Source organism: Drosophila ananassae, chromosome 2R (genome assembly GCF_017639315.1).
Source record: "Drosophila ananassae strain 14024-0371.13 chromosome 2R, ASM1763931v2, whole genome shotgun sequence".
Classification (NCBI taxonomy): domain Eukaryota; kingdom Metazoa; phylum Arthropoda; class Insecta; order Diptera; family Drosophilidae; genus Drosophila; species Drosophila ananassae.
Genome location: NC_057928.1, coordinates 12957931 through 12983353, shown reverse-complemented (window position 1 = coordinate 12983353; position 25423 = coordinate 12957931). Strand labels below are relative to the sequence as shown.

Genomic DNA, 25423 nt, shown 5'->3' with positions numbered 1-25423 from the left:
GAGTGGTCAGATATTTCTTGATTTTACGTCAGTTATCTGCAGTGCAATAATATATGATGAATGTTTTTTCAGCGAAATCTATACTAAGGATCTCTAATTGCTTATAAGCTTCATTCTTATCTGGCAAATGAGATTAGTGGTTCTCAGGGACTGTGGGTAGTAAACTTGAACGTCTGTCGTCGGAGAGTTGGACTATGATGACATCTATTATATCCCTTATCAAAAGGCTTACTCGTATTTCTATAAATCGGACGCGAGTCCACTTGACCAATTAATTGATTGATGGATTTTATAATGTTTTTTTTCGAGGATCACAAAAATTTACTTGACTATTTTATCGTAAATATATCCGTAAGAGGTTACCTGACTCTACTGGTTGTCAGGAAAACCGTTAACACTTTATGTAAGTTTCAGAAAAGTTGGACTAACCCAGTTGTATCTGGAAAATTGAAAGGGCTATTTGCTCTATAAATAAGCTATACTCACCTGAAGTTGACACAGAATCTCAAGTCGATCCTTCTCACCTACCCGCTACTCCAACGCAATGTGTTTACGTCTTATAGTATCTCTTATCACGATAAGAAACAACTTGTGCTACAAAGAGGGGCGAACCACCCGTCCGTCGGATACGAGGCTACTTGGGCCAGCCAACATCGGGCGATTTTCAGTTCGACTCCGAACGCGACTGTGAGCGGTTCTGCGGTCTCGGTGGCTAGCGTTTTAAATCGCTGAGAAACAGCTAGCTGCAATTCTATTGTTAAGACAGTGCCTAGAAATTACCTGAAAAGGTGTGTGTTTGTGCGTCTTTAATAATATTAAATTTGAGATATTTTGTGATGCTCTAACTGTGGCAGTTTGCATCAGACTAGCCAAAACAATTGAGCTCATAAATTGGGCCAAAGTGATCACTTGGTCCATTTGGCAGTTTAAATTATGTGTCAGTTAATTGATTCACGCGATCGCACTCTCAACATACTGCACCTGCAGATATTTCTTACGCTTGTGTTTATTTTTGAGATACGTATTCAGATGGAAATCACCTGGGAAACCTGTTCATCTATTATCTATAATTGTTATATAACGAATCGGCATCCCACTTGACCAACCGCAAAATAACAAATAACGTAGTTTTTTTTGTTTTTATAATTTTGTGATGAGCTCAGCGAAAAAATCTTACCTTGTTACCATTCGACATTTTGCATATGAATTAAAAAGTCTGGAAACCTGAGGTGGAAACATTAATCAGCTTCGGGAAGAGTTTTGTTTAGCTTGTTTTCTTTTGAATATTTTGTAGTTTCTCGGTTTCCATTTCCACGCAGCGTGGGACCTTTATGGGGCCCTCTGGCGGGGTATCCAGAACCCTATGAGAGGTTCAACGTTCAGGGGGCCCCGAACAAAATCTTTTTGTGCTAGAATTAGTGGCTGAATCGCGTTTCGCTGCTTGGCTGAGCAATCAAATTAGAGAGATGTTTTGTTAGAGCCCACACCAATCACGATTCAAATGGGCTGGCTCAGTGCGTTTTGCACGCGTTTAAAAGTGCGCTTAAAATAATTAACTCCCGGACACGGAGATTAATCTAAGCACGTGCAATTAAAGTGGATAGTAGTGCGGAGATAAGCAAATTACGCAAACAAATAGTTGACACAGGTGTCTTGGGCCTCCTTGGTCCTTAGTCCCTGGTCCCAATTCCCAACTCCTTTGACGGATTCTCAGATTTATGGGCAGTCCCCGGGGCACGCGACTCCCACTTGGACACGCCATGATGTGTCCCCATCCCTTGGTGGCCATTAAATATTTAATTTATTTCCAGCGCCCCCTTGCCACATAACATACAAATTTCGGGCCCGAACCTCTAGTAAGAAACATATTACGAATTCCCGCGCGTTTTTGCTGCCTGGTGTGTTGACGGTTTTTGGACTTCAATATTCTTGACACTTGGCTATTTGCTTCGTAAGGGCGTGGGAGGGCGAGCGGGTATTAGCCCAGTCCAATGTGGGCCAAACGGCTCGGAAAACAAAAATTTTGGTCGAAAGAGACGCAGAGAAAACCGGTTTTTGACGCTGGAGAGCATTGACATTAACTTGTTTTTCCTCTCCGCTGTGTTTCAGCGATCACTTGCTCAGGAAAATTTGTTAAGAGGTTTCCATAGTTTTCCACCTGCCCTCCCTTCAACCACAATTTAAACTGAAAAGTATAACAATTTTCAGATAAAATGATATATTTTTTATACCTATTTCTTATGGTTCAATGGATAATTTTAATAGCTTAACCTTCATTTCTATCTGGAATTGAAAATTGCACAAATAAATTGAAAATAACTTGACCTTGGGTTTCGTAAATTAAAACAGATAAAAATTTATTTCTAGGCATCTCACACACTTCCTGTTCATTCATTAATTAAGACACTTTTCTTACAGTTTCAAAAAAATCCATTTGGTCCACCCTCTCTTTTAATTTTTTGAGTGCTTTGGCTTAATTACGACATTTTGTAAATATTTAGCCAAGACTTTATAGATTCTTATAGTCTATACTATGTCTACACAGTAGTATATAGTGTAAATAAGTACAAGTGGCTTGCAAAATGATTTGACTTCAATAGCCTCTTGTTTTCCCGTTTTCATTAGCGATTTTTTCGACTCTCCTTATTTTTCTCTCTTTGAGATGATCACCGATTTTGAGAATCTAGAGAATTTTGGTTAGTTTTGATATTGCTCAGAACCCGCCTCAAATAAATTACAGAATTTGTCAAAAGTTTTCACTCTTGATATTGTGCCAAAAGCATTTTGGCATTCGCCTTTTCTCACTTAACCTTAACCGAAAACACTTTCCATTCTCTGCCGCGCTTTTCCTGCTTTTCCTGATTTTCCCATTTTCTCGCCAAGAATAGTCTCTGTCAGTAGCACTTTTTCCCATTTTAATGGGAATTAGTTAATATATCATTAGAAATGAAGCAAATTCTATTTTCGAATAGATATGGCCCTGCCAAAAAGAACTATCTCAGAAATACTTTTGGAAACTCTTTCAAAATTCCAACGAGATGGGGAAATGTGTGTCTGGTGTGTCTTTTTTTTCTCACTTGTCTCGTTGAGGTCAAGCAGACGGAATATTTTAAAATATTTTCCAACAAGCGACACACAACAAAACAAGAAACACTGAGCAGACGTTATGCGATCAGACTTGTAATAGAGAAGGTCGCCCTGGGGGCCCCCTGGTGATAAATTATGTACTTAATGCTCCCACAGACCACAATTTCGGGTATCGTCTCATTATTAATTAAAGATTCTCCAACATAAGTCCAGAACCATCGTCCGGGATCCCACAAGGGATTCGACTGTCTGCATATTAACTAAGGTTTTATGCTCGGAACATGGGATACTGCGTTCCGGTCTCCTTAGCCGACTTCCCATGTACATCGTATAAAGATATAGAATGTGTAATAGCTTCTGTAAATGGTGGGTATGATATATGTGCCATTATCGGTGGACGTGTCGGGGATTTTAAGTGAATTGCGCTTGAGCGTTATTGCGATAATTGCCTGGTCCTCCCGAAAGGCGTTTATTTTGCACTTGTATGCTAATTAATATGCTCGCTGCACCGTAGTTGGAAATCTTTGATTCTAATGTACCCACATAGCCACATTATATGGGAGACCTTTTTGGAATTGCGAGGAACTTTTCGCAGGCAGCTGTGAAAATCGCCAGCTCCCAGACTGCCCCCCCGGCAGCCACCCGGTTTGCGTGTGTAATCAATTAACTTGGCCAGCAGCAATTGATGCAACTATCTGACGTATGCCACACTGCTCTACATCTTCAAAATGTTTCGTAATCGAAATTATTTCCAGTTCCCCCCTACTAAGTTCAATGATCTCGCTTCGATCCGTCTGCGAGGGAAATCAATTGGTGAAATGATGAATCTGATTTCGGTCGATGGCAATGACTTTTGTATCAAATGTATTATTAGGCAGTCGAAAAACAGAACCACCAGCAGCAGCGGAAAATAAGTTTCTGGTTTTGATTTATGTTCCGCTCTAAAAAGAAAAAAAAAACAAAAAAACAAGAAAACCCTCCAAATGAAACCAGCACGAGGGCAAATCTCTTAAAAATATAAAAACTAAGGAATTGTTCAAACGAGAGGCTGTGGAGTGGAGTGGAGCAAGGGTTTCTCTATTTGTTTTTTTAATTTTTGTTTTTATTTTTTGCACAACATGTATATGCATATATTGAAACATACGTCAGCCAAATTGGCCAAATGTCACGCACAATCATCTATAGAAACCAAAAACCAAATACCATAAATTTTATTCCCAGATTAAATTAGTTCTGAATGTTGGCGAATCTGTTTAACAAATAGTTCAAGAAGGGGGTGGGGGATATTGAAAAAGAGGTCCATAATATTTGCTTCGCGAGTTCATAAAAGCCAGCTAAGTAAACACGAAATGGCAGTCAAATTGGAATTTTAATTTCGCATTGAGAAAACACAAAACTAGAAAAAATGCCTTTGGAGGGGGCTTTGGAGAATGCAAACAAAGGCGGCGCATTCAATTGATTAGGGGAGTGTCCAAGGAGGCGGAGGTGGAGATGGGATCGACTCAGATCATGACACACAGATCGCTGGAAAAGTGCAACCAATCCCATGGATGCGATATGAGGCAATTATTTGCACTTGAAAATGCATAGATGGGGGCAATATTAGATGCGTGTGTCAGAAGGCCTTCCGCACATGGCATATCAACTATATATGCACTATATGTATGTTGGATAATTGGAAATTTCTCAAGCTAATTGCAGCTGTCAATGCTAAGGCGATGACGTCACTGTGGCCAGTACTTTTCGGGCCCCCACTTCTGCAACAGGTTGCCCAACATAATGCATTTGGCCGCGATCGATCCGATGGAATGGAAATTGTAAACACAGGAACCCCTAAATTTGTTTCAGTTTTTTTTTTTGTACTTTTTGTTTAGGATCCCCTCTAGCTTTCTGGAAGCAATTTATTTATTGTTCTTTTGGTTCGTGTTTTGACTGGCAGAACATTTATTTGTTTTGGAAGCGTGTTCCAACAAATGCATTTCCCAAAATATAAGCAACATTAAACCGCAAAAGAAAACACTATACCCCAAAATTTCCTATCCTATTCCGAAGATAGTTAAACATATATTTGAATAATTTCGAGGGAAGGCACGATCTTAGGGGGAGGAAGTCCTAAAAATAATTATTGGTTTCTATTTCTTTTTGGCCTTCTTGGGGTCCTCGGGTTTTGGGAATTTTGTATTGTAAAGCGGTATCCATCCGGCAATTGTTTTCCAGTCCGTATAATAAACCACAGCCAACAGAGCAGCCAGTCCAAAGAAGCCAGCCGAGGGCATACTGTGGGAGTTTTTTGATTAAGATTTAAGATTATCTGTAATTTTGATTAATTTTTTTGAAAAAGAATACACTTACAAGGCAATAGCGGCTGTCTTTTGAGCCGCCGTGGGCTTATGTTGGCAGAGGAAAGACTTGCACTTATCTTTGATACTCATTTTTAGATTTTATTGAACTAAAGGCTTGTCTAATTGAGTTTTTGAAACACAGTGGATAGCCTACTTTATCGAATTCAGCCCTCTATGCAGATTGTCAAACCCTCCGTTAATGAGCAATTGTAATGTGATTGAAAAGGGGTCGAATCTCCAACTCCTCTGTCTTCTCCTCCTCGGAAGATGATTAATCAATGCTGCGGATGCGGGCCCTCTGATACGATACTAAATTGAGACATTACAAGCGTTTATGGCCAATCCAACTTGTTGTTGGCCTGACCTAAATGGACCTGGCCCGGACTTGCCTGGCGATGACTAAGGCCGCGTGGAAAACTGCAGCAATTTGTCAGCGGGCAGCCCGAAAATCATTAGCCTAATTTTCAGGGCCAGGAGTTAAGGTGGCTTTGTGGGTGCGTGTGTGCGGGCATTTCCTCCGAACTCTGACTGAATTTCCATTTGATTCGATTCTGTATGGTGTCCGGACTCTTGGGCCCCTCCTAGATTGTCTTCCCGGCATTTTGGCATTCTGGGGTATTCAGTCAGGCAGGTTCCTTGCCAGACGCCAGCGAAGCAATTTAAATGCCACACCTTTCCGTTGTCTGGTGGGTGGCTTTGAAGGCTTGAAGGTGTTCTGAAGTCCACATATGACACTCGCCGAGTTAGTCCATTAGGGCGGCCAGTCGACAGTCGCCAGCTGCCAGTTGGACAGGGCGACAGTTCAAGGATATGCACCTAGTCGAAAGGCAGGGCCACTTAAATTTTCCAGCAATCCTTCCCCGACGCCTCAAACTAAAATTGGTTTTATTTTTTTCCTTTTTTCCCTTTAGAGATATGCGTTTCTTGTTCCTGCTCCTGCTGCCCTTAGTGGCCCTAGCCCAGGACGATGACTACTGCTTCAGCCAGGACACGTCGCGGCCCCAAACCCGTCAGTTCTCCTCGAAGACCGCCTACCAGATTGTCAAAGGCAGCGACATCGAACGCCAGTATCTGGTGCCCAACTGTGAGCCCAAGAAGATGTGGATCTTCCACAGACACGGCACCCGACTGCCCAAGAAGAGCATGATCAACAAGGCATCCAGATTAGCCGAGGTAAGTTTAATTTTTAATCATTGTTTGATATAAGTAATTATTACTTTAAGTTAAGTTATATTAATCATAGATTTAGAATTCGTTTAAGGTATTCCGCTCAAGAATTGTGTGAAAATTGGCCAAGATATAGCCATCGCTAGGGGCCATTTTGCCCTCCCAAGCCCTTTTCTTAACTTTTGAAGGGGATCCCCCAGAAAAATTGACAAAAAATCAAAAAAATATTTTGTTTCTAGATTTTAATGCAGATTAATAGAGAATCTATCTAGAATTCGTTTAAGGTATTCCGCACAAGAATCGGGTGAAAATTGGCCAAAATATAGCCATCGCTGTGGGCTATATTGCCTTCCCAAGCACTTTTCTTAACTTTTGAAGGGGATCCCCCAGAAAAATTGACAAAAAATCAAAAAAATATTTTGTTTCTAGATTTTAATGCAGATTAATAGAGAATCTATCTAGAATTCGTTTAAGGTATTCCGCTCAATAATCGGGTGAAAATTGGCCAAGATATAGCCATCGCTGTGGGCCATATTGCCTTCCCAAGCACTTTTCTTAACTTTTGAAGGGGATCCTCCAGGAAAATTGACAAAAAATTTAAAAAAATATTTTGTTTCTAGATTTTAATGCAGATTAATAGAGAATCTATCTAGAATTCGTTTAAGGTATTCCGCTCAAGAATCGGGTGAAAATTGGCCAAGATATAGTCATCGCTGGGGGCCATATTGCCCTCCCAAGCACTTTTCTTAACTTTTGAAGGGGATCCCCCAGGAAAATTGACAAAAAATCCAAAAAATATTTTGTTTCTAGATTTTAATGCAGATTAATAGAGAATCTATCTAGAATTTGTTTAAGGTATTCCGCTCAAGAATCGGGTGAAAATTGGCCAAGATATAGCCATCGCTGGGGGTCATATTGCTTTCCCAAGCACTTTTCTTAACTTTTGAAGGCGATCCCCCAGAAAAATGGACAAAAAATCAAAAAAATATTTCGTTTCTAGATTTTAATGCAGATCAATAGAGAATCTATCTAGAATTCGTTTAAGGTATTCCGCTCAAGAATCGGATGAAAATTGGCCAAGATATAGCCATCGCTGTGGGCCATAGTACTTTTCTTAACTTTTGAAGGGGATCCCCCCAGAAAAATGGACAAAAAATCCAAAAAATATTTTGTTTCTATATTTTAATGCAGATCAATAGAGAATCTAGTTAGAATTCGTTTAAGGTATTCCGCTCAAGAATCGGGTGAAAATTGGACAAGATATAGCCATCGCTGGCGGCCATTATGTTATAAACCTTATTTTTATAAACCTTTTTATTTCAAATCGTTTCCAGCTTCGCGATCTTATCGTAAAGAACTACAAAGTTTTAAAGACCAAGCCGGATAAGGACCCCTTGTGCCAAACGGATCTGATTGCTCTTCAGATGTGGAAGTGGAATAGCAGCATCACGGGCGACATGGAGGAGTACCTGACCGCCCAGGGATACGACGATCTGCGGGGAACAGCCAAACTGTATCAGCGCTATTATCCCAATGTGCTTCCCAAGGAATATAATGACACCTATTACCAGGTGGGTAATCACATGGCTGCTTTCAGGAAATAAACTTTACCAATAGCTTACTTTTTTATTCCATATAGTTCCGGCATACGGACACCCAGCGCACTACTGAGAGTTTCAAGGCCTTTGCCGAAGGACTCTTTGGAACAGTGAACTCTGCCCATCCCGTCGACATTCCCAAACAGGATCTGCTTCTACGTCCCTACGATTACTGCCAGTCCTACAAGGATCTTAACTACAAGGGCGAGGGTTCGGAGTTCGAAAAGTATCACCAGTCCACCGTGTGGAAAAACAATCTTGTGGACATCTCCACGCGACTGGGGTAAGTTGATGGAATGGATATCCTTAGAATTTATAATAAACTACTTTAATCTTTCTTTTAGTTTCCAGTACACACTGGAGGAGGAGGATATCAAGCTGATGTACGATATTTGTCGTTACGAGCAGGCATGGCAGGTGGACCGGAACAGTGTGTGGTGCGGAGCATTCCTGCCGGAGCAGGTGACCGTCTTCGAGTACGCAGAGGACCTCAAGTATTACTATGGATCCGGCTATGGATTCGAGGAGATCGAGCGTTTAAACTGCCGCTTGGTACAGGACCTACTTACCCACCTGAGCAACCCGGTGTCGCCCCATGTGGTCGCCCATTTCGGCCACTCCACGGGCCTTCTCACCCTCATCACGGCTCTGGGCATTAAGAAGGACGGCGTCAAGCTGCGGGCGGACAACTACCTGGACCTGGCCAGCCGCCGCTGGAAGAGCAGTCTGATCGATCCTTTCGCCAGTAACTTTGTGGCCGTAAAGTACGATTGTCCGCAGGAGCTTGACCGCGAGAAGGTCGTCTTCTTCCTCAACCAGGACGCCGTCCAGCTAGACTGGTGCAATGTGGGCCTGTGCAAGTGGTCGGATGTCCTGGCCAAGTACAAGACCATCTCGGATGCGGACTGTGGGGAATATTTCTGCCGGAGTGGCGCCACTTCGTCCCTGGCATCCGGAGTTTCCATGCTGGCCACTTCGCTGGTCGCTCTGCTGGTCTACTTAATGCACTAACTATTAAGATAGCTTTTAATTTGTAATGTACAAAGTTCGTACCAAAAGGCGGCTGCTACGCCGGTGGAATGTCAGTCAAGTATTTTTCGATATAGTTTCTCTAATTTTAATTCAGCACAAAACCTCCCACAGTCGAAAAATCACACAGAATCCCGCACTCCAACCGAAAAACTACACCCTTCCACACCCTACACCGAGATTTTTAAATTAACAATTTTTCTAATTGCTTAACGAATGTTGACAGTGCTACCAACAGTCAGAAATAGCTTTATATTAACTAAATAAAACAGATATTTAAAGTTAGTTTTCATTCGATTTGTCGGTAAGGGCAAGCAGTGTAAGCAGTACAAGCAGTGCAAACGGAACCCCTAGTTGACTTCACAACCTCGTGATGGTTCTGTACTAGACTAAGGCATTGATTTAAAGGAAAATTTTTTCAGTGTATGCTTTATATTTATAGAACCTTCTATTAATTTTTGTGAAATTGTAGACAAAAAATACAATTTTTCAAAAATGTTGATATATAAATTTAACTCGCGAAATTGAAATGCGCTCCTTATTCCTCCATATTGGCGTAGTTAGCTAAATAAATCCGATTCAAATCTAATCTCAAATTAAATGTCACCGTAGTGGAAAGCGGTTTATCCCCAGCATGGAATTTGAAATATATTCAAAATTAATTACATTTCCAGGGCGCAATCTGAGCGGCATTTGAAACCACTGTGTTCCGTCTGGAGGGGATTCCCCTTTCAAAGCCCCTTTAAAAGCCAGCTCTGACAAATGCTTTTGGGTGTGAAAACTGTAGGCTGTGTTTAAAGTGCTACCTCCTCCTTCCACTTTCTCACTCCCTACCAACCGCCTACTGCTCTGGTTCAGGATCTGGCCACGTCAATGGAGGAGGTGGCTGCTATGCAGTGTCACGTGTTTCCTGTTAAATGCTCTAATGATGGGTATTAGGCCAGACTAAGTGCCACTCATAAGTGCCGCACACGCACCTGACTCTCCTCGATTTTGGTCCTTGCTACTTGGTCCTTCCGAATCCAAATCCGACTTTGCGACCTGCCTTCGCCTTTGACATCGAAATTTACGCAATATGCGTTTTTTATTTCTCTCCCGTTGCGAACTTTTGGGCGTTGCCAGGGAAGGCCATCTTACGGCATTTTACCCCATGCCAGGACAATAAACAGGACTTCTATCCCACAGTCTGGCGAGCTAGTTGAGTGTCCTTGTAGTTCACCTGCGTACGTGTTTTCAGGTCCTTTTGACTCCCACTCCAGAAAATATCCAACCGAAAAGACACTCGGGTTTTGATGTGGATAGAAGCACTGAGCGTCGCCCCGTTTTTCATTAGTTTAATACTCTCCTGAAATCCCTAAAAATTACTTTTCTGTCAATAAGTAATAAGATGCTTTTTGGAGATTGTTTTGAGTACCTATATAAGGCAATAATCCTCTGACATAATAGTGACTTTCTTGTTCAAAATTCATTAATGCAAAATATAAAATACAATAATGATTTAAATTTTACAATAATTCTACCCACTCCCAATACCAAATCATGACTCATTTTCACACTCATTAAGTATTCATTTGCTTGGCATAATTATTGAATAATAATTAATGCCCCTGACAGGGATTAAATGGCGAAAACAATCTGGATTGCACCGAGCTCAGTGCACAAGCCAGCGGAAGTGTTTTCCAAACAAAAATATTTACTCCGGTATGTCGATTGTTTTTTCACTCTTCGAGGACGAATTTTTTTTCATATGTTAAGCAAACACTTTGACTTAATTAAAATGGCCATAGTCAACATGAAAAGGATCTTTACAATAGTTGCATAGCTACAACACAAAATTGACTCTCTTGCATGGCTGCTGGAAGTCCTGACGAAAATTACAAGGAATTTTTGTGGTCAGGCTATTAATTTTCTAGCCAAAAAGTCAAGAGTCACACATGCACTTGTGTGTGATTTTTGTGTGCGTTTGTGGAAAATGAAAAGTTGTTGAGAAAAATGATTGCCAGCAGTATAGAGCTTCCTTCTCGTTTTCAGTTTTGAGCCTCCAGGTGGGTGCTCACCTGCATATGCAGTCAGAATCCTGTTACGAAGATTGAGATTCAAGCGGTCTAATGCTTAGACTTAAAATACATTGAATTTTCAGAAATATAGAGTTAGAGTATTTTCCAACCTCGGTGCTCCCTGTAGAGCCCCTGTGGGCTCTGAAATTTGGTCTTTTTCAAGTGCACAAAGCCTAGAAGTCTCTAATTAGTGATGCGAAAATGTTGTGTCCATAACTGCCAGTCGACCAATTGTGTAATCTGAGGCGACGTCTGCCCATTAAATTTTATCCTTGCCGTATCCCCTCGGGCTGTCCACCAGTAGGAGGCCTGAAAAAAAGCAAAAACTAAAAGCAAAAGGAAAGGAAAAAGCAAGAGCCAGGATAGCAAACAAGGCCTAATAATTAACCAATTACCTGGCCGCACTTCAAAGCTCCCGGATCCTGGCTGGTGAATCCTGATTCTCGGGTAACCAACAGACACATTCGCACACTCGAGCGGCATCTAGACCCTTTCAGGACCTCCAGTTGTCTTCTGCCTGTTGCTGGTTGAAATCTGACCAGAGGCCACAAAACTTTCATCCAGAGAGCGATGGGCATCGGTGGGGCAGGAATTGCTTATTCATAGCTCACTGACACACAAATGAGCGGCCATTAACGAGTTTCTTGATGGAAGTCTGAATGCGGGGCCTTCGCTGGAAAGGTTTTAGTTGGGATCCTGCACTGGACAGCAAGGATTAACCCGGATCAAATGTGGCCAGAAAAGTACAAGATAAGCTTCAGTGGCTTTGCTGCTTGAATGGCTCTCTTTTAGAGTTAAAAAGTGTGTAGTATTCTTTGATAATTTATTAAGAAATTAAAGTAATTAAATTACAAAATTCATACACGTTTTTATTTGAAAACATCCTACAAAAATTTCAGATTTATTTTATTTTTGGCACTCAATTAGCTGTAGACATTGATTAAGGACGAGTATGGTGCTTAAAGTCTGGATTTCTCCCTCTCGTTCATCATATCCTTTGGAAAAGGATGCCACCTCGACGACCGTTAAATGCGCCACTTGACGGGCGACTGTGCGAAAGTGTCTCGTATCCTTTGTTTTTATGCTCACCGCTTAAGAGACAAAGCGTGTATGAAACGCGCTCTATAGGGAGTCACCGTAAGGACATCACAAAAAAGTATACGACATACAACAAAAATATGGAATATTATGCATACGCAGTGTGGAATGAATTTTTCCTGCCATTTACGAGCGCCACTCAAATGGCCTGCAGTGATTTCTGCCTTTTTGTCTGCCACACATACTCCGTGCTATCTGTCAGAGTGCGTTGTAATGCAGAAATTAAATTTATAAATATGCATAATAATTTTTAATAACGTTTCACAGGGCGAGACTGTCAGTGGCAGGGCCAGGACGCAGTCCTGCCAGCTTTCTGCCAGTGAAATTGACACTCGAGGGCAATTTGATTTCGCCTCGGTTAAAGGTATGGAATTTCAGTTCATAAAGGATATGTTTTTTTACTAAAAAAAATAGTATTGAAAGTAGTTTCAGTTGAAGAGAGTCTACAGGATATCTATGGTTATCCTCTTGATATGTAAATGGGTGGCAGGACCAAACTCTTCTTTGAGAAACACTTTCCATCACTGGGCTATCACTGGGACATCACTGGAACATCACTCCGAGCTGTCCTCACAAAAAAATGTCCTTCCGGACGGGCACTCAAAACGATTGTAGCCGCTTGTTGCTTCTGAATCCTGATTCCCAATTTGTGCCCGTTGTCGTCACAATTTAATATGCAATAAGCGGGCTGTCACAGGCAGCTCTTTCAATTCCCCCGAATCCTGAATCCCCTGGGGCCTCAAAAACAAAATAAACATGCGGAAAATGTGGGAGCGGGCTTATCATATTTGGACAGATGTTGGAATGTAATTGAGATTGCCTCGACTTCGATCCGCCCGTGACTGGGTCTGTGCCTGTGCAGCGAAAAGTGCAAAGATTTTAATTGAATTTCGCACAATTGATTTCATAATTAAAAAAAAAGAAGGAAGTGGTGGTGAATCGGAAACGGAGGAAGGCAAAAAACTGACCAGCAAAGAGGCAAAAAAGAAGTGTGTAAAAATGACGAGAGCCGGTCATTATCTGTGTCCGCTCCTCCAGCTGTCGTCAGTCAAAGTAATTTAACTTGAGTGAGCACTTAATTCAGCCCCCTTAGTTCCTCCAACCTCCTATCAGGACCCCTTTACCAGGACCTCCTATAAGCCCCCTCCTTGCCAGATTCCGTATTTCCCATTGAGTTGAGTTAACGCGCAAGTGCATTAATTAAGCTCCAAAGGCGCTCATGGCAACTGCTGGGAACTGGAAGCTGGGAAGATGTGGGCCGAACATGAATAAATGGCTGCAATGATGTTCATGTCGAAAGGCTTAAAGGTCGAAAGGGGCATAAATTCAGATAATTGGGACTCGCACTTAAGAGCCGTTTTATTGCCACTAAAACGCGGTAAAGGCAACTACCTGTAGTGTAGTATGTGCGCTGCCTTCAATAGCCACTCGGGCGTATGCGTAATGTTCGCCAAGGAGAATAGTACGATTACCTGTTTAAAGGATTTCAAATAGGGATTGAAGAGTAATGCAGATTGTGTTTTGTATTTATTAGAGTGTTTTTTAATCCTATTTAAAGATGCCATTTTGCCGCCTCGCTGCCTTTTTAATTTGCATAACTAATCAATCAAATACCTTTTAGTTTCCCCATTGAAATCAAATCGACATATTATTCTCTTTAAAAATTCAGTTTTATTTTGAAAAAATTAAAAACATCAACAACAATTGAATGGAAAACGTAAGCAAATCACTGGCAAATTAAAAAATTTAAAATCTGTAACGCCTGACAGCACGGTACTGGTAGCCGTCGTTGGTCAGAACGGCGCTCTCCCCTCCGGCGGGTCCCTCCACGATGACTTCCTCTCCGACCACGGGGGGCAGGTACTCCCTGGCAGCCTCACGGAGTTCAGCTGGCTGCTCGGCCGGCTGCTGGTAGTGGTAGCCGTCCTGGAGCAGCTGACCGGAGACGGTGGGCACATCCACCACACGGACATCGGCCTGGGGCTCTTCCTCGGGGGCGGCCGCCTCGGTAGTCTCCTCCGCTAGGGGGGCGGCTTCAGTGGGTGGCAGATATTCCCGGTTCACCTTCGGCTCTGCGGCGGACACTACCTCCTCGGTATCGTCGGCTGGGGCTGGAGCTGGGGCGTCAACTGGGGCCTGGGTGGGTGGTAAGTAAGCCTTGCCGGGGGGCAGGTACTGCCGAGCGGGCTGCAGGTGGGACACATCCCGACGGTTGCGGTGGCGCAGCTTGAGGCGACGCACAGTTTGGTACTCGTAGCCCTCATCGCCCAGGACAGTTCCGGATCCCTCCTCAACGGCCGGAGCCTCGGGATCGGCGGCACTTAGCAGAGCAGCCTCGGTGACCGAAGGGGGAAGGTATTCCGGAGCAGTGGCATCTACCAGTTCGGAGACATCGCGGCGGAAACGGGTTTCCAGTTGAGGAGCAGCCAAGGCGCTGGCCACGGCGGAGAGGGTAAGGACACCACCAAGCGAGAAGATTTTCTAAAATCCACAAAATGAGGGTTTCAATCCGTTATTAAGTTCATTTCAGGACTCACCATTTTTCAAGTTTGCTTTTGCGGGGTTTGCGGTTTGCGTCTTGCAATTGAAAGTTGCCGGAGCTGATTGATGATTTGCAGACTGCCAGTTGGTCAATTTATAGTAGAGTCCAGTCCAGTTTCAGATTCGATTCGAAACCGTTTGAAACAAAAGCGGAGAGGCAGAAACAAATGGAGCCACTCGAGTGGAGTGCTCTTCTTGGGGGCTTCGCCATGCCTTGCTTTTCGGGCAATGTCAAGTGGTTCGGGTTTTGGCCCTCGTCCGGCGGCTTGACCTTTCTTCAGCTCATATTCATTATTTCATTTATTTTTATACATACATATACCATATACATATATTTGAGGTGCTAATTTGGCGTCGAGGCATACGGAAGTGCTCTTGAAAAGCCCTCCAAAGAGTTCTGCACTGTTTTGTTCTGCTATTTTTGGCCTTTTTCACGGCTAATTTCAGGCTATCTGAATAATTAACATAATTTAAATGCGTTTTACATGAAAAATAAGCCCTCAGAGCCAAGAGCCAATGAAATTGTCATCAGAACTTGTTGCGGAAATTATTTATTGATTGTTTTTTTGTCATTTGTTTGCCTTTTGTTGGCCAACAAGGGGAGGTCATTAAATAGTCATAAACGTAATTGCGCATATTACATTTAACAAAATTCAATTCCAATTGTGGGTTGCATGTAATGGTAAAAGAATGTCAACCCCGTAATTTTTAGTTAAACAAGCAGGCTCCAATTTCCACTTTTACGAATGGAATTTTAATAATTTCAAATTCTCCTGAAATTTATCCAGGTCTTGCACCATTTACGAGTATATTATTTATGGTTTAACAGAAAATATAAATATCTGTTGTGAAAATAAAAACCGGAATCTGTCTGATATACTTATTTTTAGTATTTCTCATATAGCTTATCAACCTCTTAACCTCTCGGAATATAAATTAACCCCATTTGGGTCTGCGTTTAATTTTTCTGGTGGCGTTAAATGAATTGTTAATGAACGAGCGGACCACATGCCCTGGCAAATAAAACAGGGGCCCAGAGATTTACCTCCTGCCGGGCCACCAGTTATCCCTAATATGCCCCATATAAATCATTCCCTGGTTGTCAGCCTAAAAGGCGGCAACAATTTCCGCTGGCTCTTTAAGTTTTCCGCCTCGCAGTCTGGCAAAATGTTTCCTCTTCGAGAAGCCCCCAACTTGTTGCTTAGCCAAGTTTAAAGTGTCGTGGGAGGCAGAGGCAGTCCCAGACCCACCTAGGCCGGAGCCTGCCTTCTTCTCGCCCAGCTTCTTTGCATAAAAGCCACTCATGTATAATATTTTATGTTTGCAAGAGGCCGGGAGGTGGGCGGATGGGAGTTGGGGACTGGGATCTGTGGGCAGGGAGGCAGTCTTCTTGTGTGTCTGTGAGGGGAGTAATTTATAGCGAAAACCGGCAAAAAGAACAGGCAGATGGCATATAGGATACGTTAAGCCATAAATTGTGCCGGCCTCATTGATTCCAATGTGCGTCTCTATGCGGCTCCTGATTCCTGACTCCTGATTTCCGATTTCATTTTTATACGAATGTAAAAGTTTTGCATTTCCTAACCAGAAAAAAAACTTGTATTAAAAGTTTGTTTATTTTTTTTTGCTGAAAGTGATAAGTTCTTAAAAGGTTTACCTACTTTTATGGGTTACTATTTCCAATAGTGGTCCTTTCCAGTCAATTTTCATGACGGGCCAATGATACGAACCAGAAGAGGAGCTTAAAGTCCTTGCAGCCTTAATTCAGCGACCATTAGCCGTTAAAGCCGCTGCAAAGTCCTGTACCTGAAGGAAAATTCTTCTTCTCGAGGAGCTAAGTCAAAATGAAGAAAGAAACTGGAAGAGAACGAGTTGGAAAATTCGCCGGCGGCGAATCAGGACTCCACAGCAGTCCTGAAAGTCGAGAATGTTTGTCGAGGCTCCAGAAAAGGACAACCCCAGTCGAAAATAGAGAACACTTGAGTGGCAGTGGCAGGCAAAGGAACCAAAGGAGCCGGAGCCAAGCTGCTCTTTAGTTTATGCAAATGTTGGGACTTCTAGGCGCCGTGAGCCACCACTCGCCTGGCATTTATTAAGTTAAAATATTTATAAAATTTAAATGGGAACATGACGAAAAAACCTACAAAAAAAGGGAAAAAGGGTTCGGCCACCGTCAAGCCTATCGATTTACAAATTTAAATTACTTTCCTTTCATCGGGTTTTTTTTTGCAGCAAAGGGAAGGAAGCTCGCTCCTGAAAATCTCGACATGGAAATCCTTTTTGTTAACAAATTTGTTACCCGCATGCTGATGCCTGGCAACCAGCATCCCTTCCATCATTCAGGAGAGACAAGTATTTGAAATCATTTAATTTAGAATTTGCGTTGAGGCTGCTAATATTAATTGGACTATAAATCCGAGTCACTCATCCTGTGGGTTTTGACAATTTAATTGAACTGTCCTGCGAACGTGGGAGGCCACCGTCCTGAGCCCTCGTCATCGATTGGCCAAAGATCCTACGTCCTGGTCAAAATGTTGTTGTTAATGACAACAGCTTGGGGCGAGTAGTAATAAGGTCACAGTTCCACCTTACATGTTACATGTTACATGTGCTCTTGCTGTTCTCCGTAGTGTTAGCCTGTTGGATGGATGATGTGGCCAAAAGTCGCTTTCGGCTGTCACGGCTCTTGAAAAATTGATGAACCGCCGTCGGAGAGACAGTGAGTGGGTGTGGGTGTGGGATGTGAGTACTTGATGAGTTTCGAAAGCCGGCTAATGATAAATCAGCCAACAATCATGAATAAGGTAGCGGGTCTTTAAGAGGGTGATAATCGCTTAATAAAGTAACAGCCTAGAACTTAAATATAAAGTCTCTAAAACCAGGTTTTTACAAAATGGCGAATATTTTTGTTTACTGCTGCCCTTTTGAATGTCAAAATTGTGGTATGAGCTTTACACTAAACCCCATCAATCATTCCCCTCGTGTCCTTAGTGCCTTTTGGGTTCGCATTAACTTATAGTTTCCCATCCTTTCAACCTTGAAGCGGAATCCCAAGCAAAACCCCGAAAATGCTACGCATTAATATTTATAAACCGAAGACTGGGAATGTGAAGCAAACGAGCCAAAAATCGATGGAAAAGCAAACGTTTTTATTAGGAACACCGACACACCCACACAACGACACTCTAACACACACCTAAACACACACTCACACTTATACAGAAGGTGGGTGGGATGGTTTCCGCCTCCATTTTTTTTTTAAGGTGTTCCTTGGCCTGGCTTGTGAATTTTTAAAATTCAATTTAAATTTATGTAGCCAGAAATTGCGTGCTAAGAAAAATGTTTGGAGACCGAAAACGAGACCAAGAACGAGAATGAGTCGTTGACAACAAAAAAAAAGAGCGAAAACGAAAATGAAAATCGAAGCTTTGGCAATTAGATAAAAGCGGCTAAGTGGCCCGGCACTAAGCAATTTTCCCCAGGTATTTATAGCCAGGAAGCCGCCGAAGCGCAAGAAGCCCCCAATCCCGCGAGGCTTCACTTTATTATTCCTCTGGAGGAGGTAAATAAATAAAAATGCCAAAAGTATCGTGAGAGCTGAAAAGGTTAAACTCCAATTAGCTGTGCACTGGCTCGTGATAATTAACTGGGTTGAGCGGGCGCGAAAAATAAAAAAAAAAAGGGCTAAGAAGCAAAATATATTGTTCTGGTGTTCAACGTGGCGTATGCGTAATACCGAGCCAGAATCTGGGCGCGAGTTCATTGGCTTGACGCTTGACGGTTGACGTTCGGTGTGGCGGCTGCTCGCTTCGATTCATATTTCATTAAAAATCAACCAAGATCCTGGGGAGGATAAAGCCCAGGACTGGAGAAATGGGAGGCGCAGGGCAGTGCACCTGCGGCTTTGTTAATTTCCCCAGACACCTTGCAACACCGAAAAGCGTCTCTTGGCTTGGTTTCTCCTCCCATCTTTCAATTTTTCGCCAAGAAATGAAAATGAAAACAAATAAGACTAAAGTCCTTTGGAAATGGGACTGGCGGAGGATGAGGACTCAGTAGGGGATGGGGACATAGGTCAACAAACAGCAACAATTTGATTTTGTTTGCCTTGCCCTCCGCAGGTTTGTTTGTCGATTTGTTTGTTTGTTTGTCTGCCCGAGTCCCGAGGAATGTTTTTATGGGGAAGTAAGCGAGTGTGCACCTGGAATTTTAACAAAACTCAGTCAGGAAGTGCAGAGAAATAAAATATATACATTAATATTGTAATGGTATATACTGGGATAAGTGTATTAAACTTCGAAAATCTATATAAAGCTTTGTATATCGACGGAAAGTTTAAAATATTATTATAAACTTTTCCCTCTGTGTAGAAATCCCTGGGCCAGCTTTTTCATTCTCACTTTTCAAATAAACAAATTAAGGAAAACTGCAGCTGCAGCAATCCTGCGAGTTCATTGAACAGGACACACAACACAAACAGACTGCCCGCCAGGATAATGACTTTGTTTCAATTAGAAAACTCTGGCAAAGGTATGGCTTTCGGCGACCTCCAGAGCTTAGCGTCGGGACTTGTATATTTTTAATTAGGTTTTATTTTTTTATGGCTATAAGCACACACCCACACACACTCTTGAAGTTCTCAGTTCGATTTTAATTTACTTTTAATTATTCGTCCATTTGTTTTTACTCCCACTTCCCAGTTTGGCGCTGTATTTGTAATTCGAAATAATTGTCTGGACTATGGGAAAAATAAGAGGAGCAAACAGGACAACAATTGGCGTGCTGTTTAAACGACTTTCATGTTGGCAGTTGGCAGCTTGTAGTTCTGGCCCGATTCAATTGGAGTGGCAAACAGGGGCGGACATCGATATGGTCAGTGGGTGGGCTGGACTGGCTGTCTGAATATATTGGCCAGGTCCTGCCATGCCCTGGCAGGGACTCCCAGGCGCCACTGTTTGTGGAAACTGTTGAGCGGCAGATTCGTTTCAATTAAATTTGTAGCCATCAGTTGTCGACTTAATTAGTTGGCATAACGTTTGACTTTTGTTGCATGGTAGCAGCTTACGGACAGTCCTTCGTGGCAGAAGGAAAGCTCAAAGGAAAGCTGGGGCTGTCAGGCGGAAAACTAAGGTCACCTTAACAAGGTTGCCAGGTTTTATGAATTTTCATAAATGTCTTTTATTCTTTTCTTCATAAAATAGGAATAAGGTTCTCACTATTTTAACTTTAATAATTGGCTCTGAAGACATTAGTAAAAGCGAAAGACCATAAAGATAATAGCAAACCAATTTAATTCCATTAGGTTGTAAATAAAAATACTAAGTGCCTTACCTATCACTCCCACTATATATCCTGCTGTGTCCTTGAGATTGGCTATTTATATAAAGGGCCTGCCCGGGCCACCTGATGGCCCTTCTCGATTATCCTGTTCCAGCAAATTTGCCACATTCCGGGGTTTGTTGCTTTGTTGTCGCTGAGCGCAGTAAATTGATCTTAATTGGAAATTACACACCAATTGCCGCTTGTACTGTCCACGAAAATGTCATTATAAAGACCAGGACAGCGTGGGGCAGGATACAGGATACAGTATACTGGACACAGGAAACAGAAGTGCATTCCACTTTCATATGCATTACATAAACTGATTCTGTTCGAGCATGGCCACTTTGGGCCTAGTTAATATAATTAGTTTCGGCGTAAAATTGCAAATGTCAAACGCGAAAGACGCTGTCACCCCCACACACAAACACACACATACGGTAAAACCACACTCCCACACACACATGCACTAGGACGCCCACGAAAGGACGACAAGGACATTATTGCGGCCTGCACAAAGGAGTGAAAATCCTGTGGCCAAGGGCTCGCACAACTGACAATCCCTGGGTATTAAAGTTTTCCACTTGCCACTCATTATGCCACACACTCCACACCAACAGACACCCACCCACTCGCCCATCCTCCCGCTACACCACCCCGAACTCATCATCATGGGTGTGGAATTTTCAGTCATCCTTCCTACGCAACGTGTCAATAGAGGAGCCCCAAAGCCGCAGGATATTTCCGTTCAATATTTGTACAATTTCCTATGTTTGCGCAATAGAATTTGCTGTTGACATGCCACTTTTTGTTGCTCACGGGTGGTTTCAAAGTAAAAATACATACAACCCAAAAGGTACAAAACTTTGCATGTTTTTTTTCGGTTTCTCTATATATATTATATTTAAGGACATTATGGGAGGGGGGGACTTTTGATTAGATGTCATCTTTTTTTTTTTCTTATTCGGCCCGGCGAATTTTCCAGCGGAAATGCTGCTCAGCAAAGTGTGAAATTATGAACATTTTCGGCGACGGCACAACAGGTGTGTGTGTGTATAGTGTGTGTGGAGTGTTTGGTGTGCGTGTGTTGTTTTTTAATTACCTGCAAACCAAATTACGTATACGCCACCGAGTGCGTCTAATGCAATGTTTGCTCTGGGGGATCGCCAGGTGTCATATATTCTGAAACACTCGCTCCTTGGAAACGGGTTTCTAATTACAAAAACTTTGTCTGAGAGTGGGTTCTTGTTTAGAGATTTTAAAATGGCGGGAGATCTGAAATTATTATATTTTTAACTAGTTTTTGAGCAGTCATAAAATTTCTATAGCACTAGCAGGATGTTCTCCAACAATGTAGCTTTTCAACACTTGACTAAGTTGTGTCCTGTGTCCTTTTCCCCCTTAAGGCATTTTTTGTGGCACTGTAATGAAGGCACAAAAGTGCAGTCAACTGAGCGTAAAGGTGGCAGGAGTGACAATAAGCAGGACACGGACCAAGACCGGAATGGAGGCAGCCGCGAAGTGGAGGATTCCTTCGGGCCACGAAGCCGCCACAAAAAGGGTTGAGGAAACTTTTTGAAGTTGCCGCAAAATTGCGTTAACTTTTTAGTAAGTCACTTGATTATTTGGTCGTCGTCCTTTCTTCATTTTGTGGCCTTCCGAACTCGTAAAGACTCCCGAAAGGAGGTGAAAATTGCTTCAATGAAGTTGCCTTGTCGTCGACTTGTCACCCAACTCTCCTCGCTCCACTGGCAAGGGTTCAACCCAGTTGACCTTGTCTTGATTTGGGTCTGGAGATTCGGTGGAAGCTGTTCGCTGGAAGTTGGCGACATTTAGCGCATAATTGAGACAATTAAATTCGCTTTGACAATGCGGCCCAAAAAAAAGTGAGAGAGAATCGTGGCAAAAAACAGGAATGAAATGTAATAAATAAACCAAAAGGATGCAGGAGGCAGGGTCAGGGGCAGGACTTGAAGCCGTCTGGCTCACAACACTTTGCCAAAAGGAATTCAAAATTAATTGAGTTTCAGTCGGGGTCAGTTGAATGCCAAAAGGTTGAGTCAGGCAAAAGATACATTTATCTTGACAATTCTAGGCCATTTGCTTTAATCTGAAGATTTTCTCTCCTTTGAATTTTAATTTAATTTTCATCCTGCCAATGAAAAATGAATGAAATTATAGTTGAAACTGGCAATTAGTTCTGCCTTTGACATAATATATATATATTTCGAGTTTGTAAACTAAAACTTCAAGAAACTTTAAGGTAAAGTCTGATTTCTTGCAGTATATCTGAGAAAAGGGTCGACAGAGGTCAACCTGTAAATTGTAATTAAATTCCTTGGTCTGATCATAAAAAAAGTCCCGACCCTTTTTGTTTTCGGTTCTGTATCTCAAAGGGCAGAGACATTTGCCATGGGCAGGATTTAATATCCTTCCTGCAGTGTCTGTTGCATAAGTGATGTCCTTTGGGTGTTGACTGTTTAGTATGCATTGCATTTTGCATTTTGCAAGCGGATTGGGATCCCTTTTTGCCTTTCTGCCAAACAGCAAAGCTAAGGCGACAGCCAACGGGCTTTGACTGATTTTATTATGCGGAAAGTGATATTCGAGGAACACACACGCACACGGGACTCTCTGGGAAGGCATTCTTTCTTTTCCTTCCTTCATCGGTAGGATGGGGCGTAATTGGAGCGTAATGTGTTAAGTTGACAGGCACGTGAATTGCTTCTAATTTGTTGCCTGTTTGTTCCTCAGACTTGTCTTCTATAGTCCCCTTGCTCTCGCTATCCTTCTACATCTTTTCACATCTGTTGCATATTTCATGGCGTGATTACATTCTGTTTCAGTTCCCTGTGCCCTGCAACCTCCAATGCATGCTGCGAAGTTGCCGAGTTTTGCATGCAAATGACTCTGCGACGACCAGCAGAAGGCAAACATCAATCAAAGTTCAGGGAAGAGTCAAGGATGTGAGGCAATTGACTTGCCAAAGAGTTGCTCCCAAGTTCCTCTCTTCAGGGATAGAAAACGGAGGCTTACATTAAATGATATATTAGCTAAAAGTGGCTTAATTCCTACATTCTACTGTTAAAACCCCTCTCTTATTGTATAGCTCTCCCCATCACATGTCCTGCAGGATTGGTCCATTAGCGAAATTTGAATAGTTTCCCCCCTTTGCGTTCAATATATAGTGTTTTTGGTTAGTTACAAGCAAACCCCCCGAGTGGCAGCCGCTTGAACAAATATTCACCTGCCATGGTTGCCCAAAAAAATCCCACTATAACATTTTTCCACTGAGGAAACTTTTTGGGCAATTTTTGTAGTGAAATTTAATTGAAGTCGCCCCCAAATAACGCTGGGAGGTAGTGAACCGCGTTGACGCAGCTCAGTTGAAATTCCTAACTAAATATTTAGCTGTTCTATTACGAAAACAGGGGCTGTGTGTGTTGGGCTGGATGGGAAACACAGCATCACATTCCCTGGGCTGGAAAGTTTTTCAATTTCTAGTAATCCTCCCAATGCGTATCCTCCGCAAAAAAAATAGAAAAATTAAATCGAATTGAACTGGGCAGATGGAGTGTAAAAAAAAAACGTGGAGTGGCGAGGTAGTTGATTCTGGACTGGTCGTCGTAATAGCAGATCAAAAAAAATTTCAAGCTTTTCTACTCTAACATTTTTCTCTTCATTTTTTTTGTTTGGTTTTTCAGTTTGTTTGCTCGTCGCATTGAGGGACAAAAAAGTGTTGGTTCTGGTCGCGTTTTTTACTTTTTTGGTCTGCTCCGGAACCGCACCTAACCATAAAAAATATGTTGGCCAAGAGAGTCCGTATCCGTTTGCATATTTGTTCTACTCTTTGTTTTCTTCTCAGGGTACAGGGAAGCTCTTTAAAAAGTTAAAGTTAATTATTAATGATTACCATTAGTTTGTAGATAATTTTAAGTTTTATTTATTTCTGGTAAATTGCGAAAATTTGCCAATCATTTGTTTTTTGTGGAATAAGTTCATTAGCACCTGTATGATATTGAGTTTAAAAATAGTCTCTCGTATAGTTAAGAGTATTAGTATTTATTATAAGCCCTGAAAATATTTACAGGGTATGGGCCTTCCATTTGATTGCTTTATATCCTTTATTGTTCCTCCTTTTTTTGGCTGCGGGAGATTGGTAGACTAATACTTTTATTGGTAAAATGGATTTGTGACAGCTCCTGGTTTATGGAATTTGATTCAATATATTTCCTGCTTTCATTCTTTGCATAAAGCTCCCATTGATTCTTTGTGATTTTGAGAGTCCCCTGGGTTTCATTTTCATTTAGATTTCCATTTCGATGCGAGTGCGGAGGTGGAGCTGGAGTTTCGCTTTCAATTTCATCTTAAGCTGGCTTAAACAGCTGAAGAGTCGTCGTCGTGGCTCTTGGGGGCCCACTTCTTAGACATTTTCGACGGCACCGGTCAAGTGCGATAAGTCGGTTAATTGCTGTCCGATGATGCAGCAACAAATTACATCGGTCCGATGCGTGACTTCTCCGACACAATTCTGATCGCCGGACTGTTTTGGATGTGGTTTTCGCCCCGTCACTGCTGACCTGCAGCCGGTGTAATTGTTACAATGCCCCAAGCACTTGACATTGGGCTCTTACATGGGTGACATTGAAACCGAGCACTGAAGGCCCCTCCCCCCAAATAATGAGGTGCTGAGGAAAAAAGCATGACTCTGATACTGTTGGTGGAATGGCGGAAGGAATGAAATACTGGGGGAGGTGGGGAGGGGTGATCTCTAACAACAATATTGACAGATTCTTCGGCAATCAAATAATGCAGAGTAAATAGGCAAACACACGAGCCGATCCATCCACATCTTCAATCCCCAATCCCCATCTTCAATCGCCGATCAATGACCATTGTCAGGGCCCCATCGAACCATCGAACATCCGGCCCGACGCCGTCGAACATGCCTGAAGATGCCGAAAGGTGTTAATGCGGTTCGATTGCCCATCGAACTTCTTGCACGGGCCTCGCTAATTTTTTGTATAAATAGTTATAACGATTTCAACAGCCCCAAGCAAACCCATCCGCAGCTCCAAGAGATTGAGCAGGTCAGAACCAGATTGCAGAGCCACTGAAGCAGGTCACTGAAATTACAAGAAACATGGTGAGTCTGGAGAGGATTACCAAATATCAAGACACCTAA

General features: G+C 42.4%; 3 protein-coding genes across 3 annotated transcripts; 1 reads left to right on the top strand and 2 right to left on the bottom strand.

Annotated features, from left to right (window-relative positions):
• The first annotated feature begins 655 nt into the window (after positions 1–655).
• Positions 656–9508, top strand: LOC6493392 (multiple inositol polyphosphate phosphatase 1). Its single transcript, XM_001957625.4, has 5 exons — positions 656–788; positions 6341–6602; positions 7931–8167; positions 8236–8477; positions 8539–9508. The coding sequence occupies exons 2-5, from the start codon at positions 6345–6347 to the stop codon at positions 9203–9205; spliced, it is 1404 nt and encodes a 467-aa protein (XP_001957661.1). The 5' UTR covers positions 656–788; positions 6341–6344; the 3' UTR covers positions 9206–9508.
• LOC6506552 (cytochrome b-c1 complex subunit 10) lies at positions 5116–5584 on the bottom strand. The gene is made up of 2 exons (XM_001957624.3): positions 5440–5584; positions 5116–5364 (listed from the first exon to the last, which is right to left on the bottom strand). Exons 1-2 carry the CDS (start codon positions 5517–5519, stop codon positions 5220–5222), a joined length of 225 nt encoding a protein of 74 aa, XP_001957660.1. The 5' UTR covers positions 5520–5584; the 3' UTR covers positions 5116–5219.
• Positions 9509–14029: 4521 nt separating the features above from the next.
• LOC6506551 lies at positions 14030–15016 on the bottom strand. Its single transcript, XM_032454209.1, has 2 exons — positions 14916–15016; positions 14030–14859 (listed from the first exon to the last, which is right to left on the bottom strand). Exons 1-2 carry the CDS (start codon positions 14916–14918, stop codon positions 14125–14127), a joined length of 738 nt encoding a protein of 245 aa, XP_032310100.1. The 5' UTR covers positions 14919–15016; the 3' UTR covers positions 14030–14124.
• Between the last annotated feature and the right edge of the window lie 10407 nt (positions 15017–25423).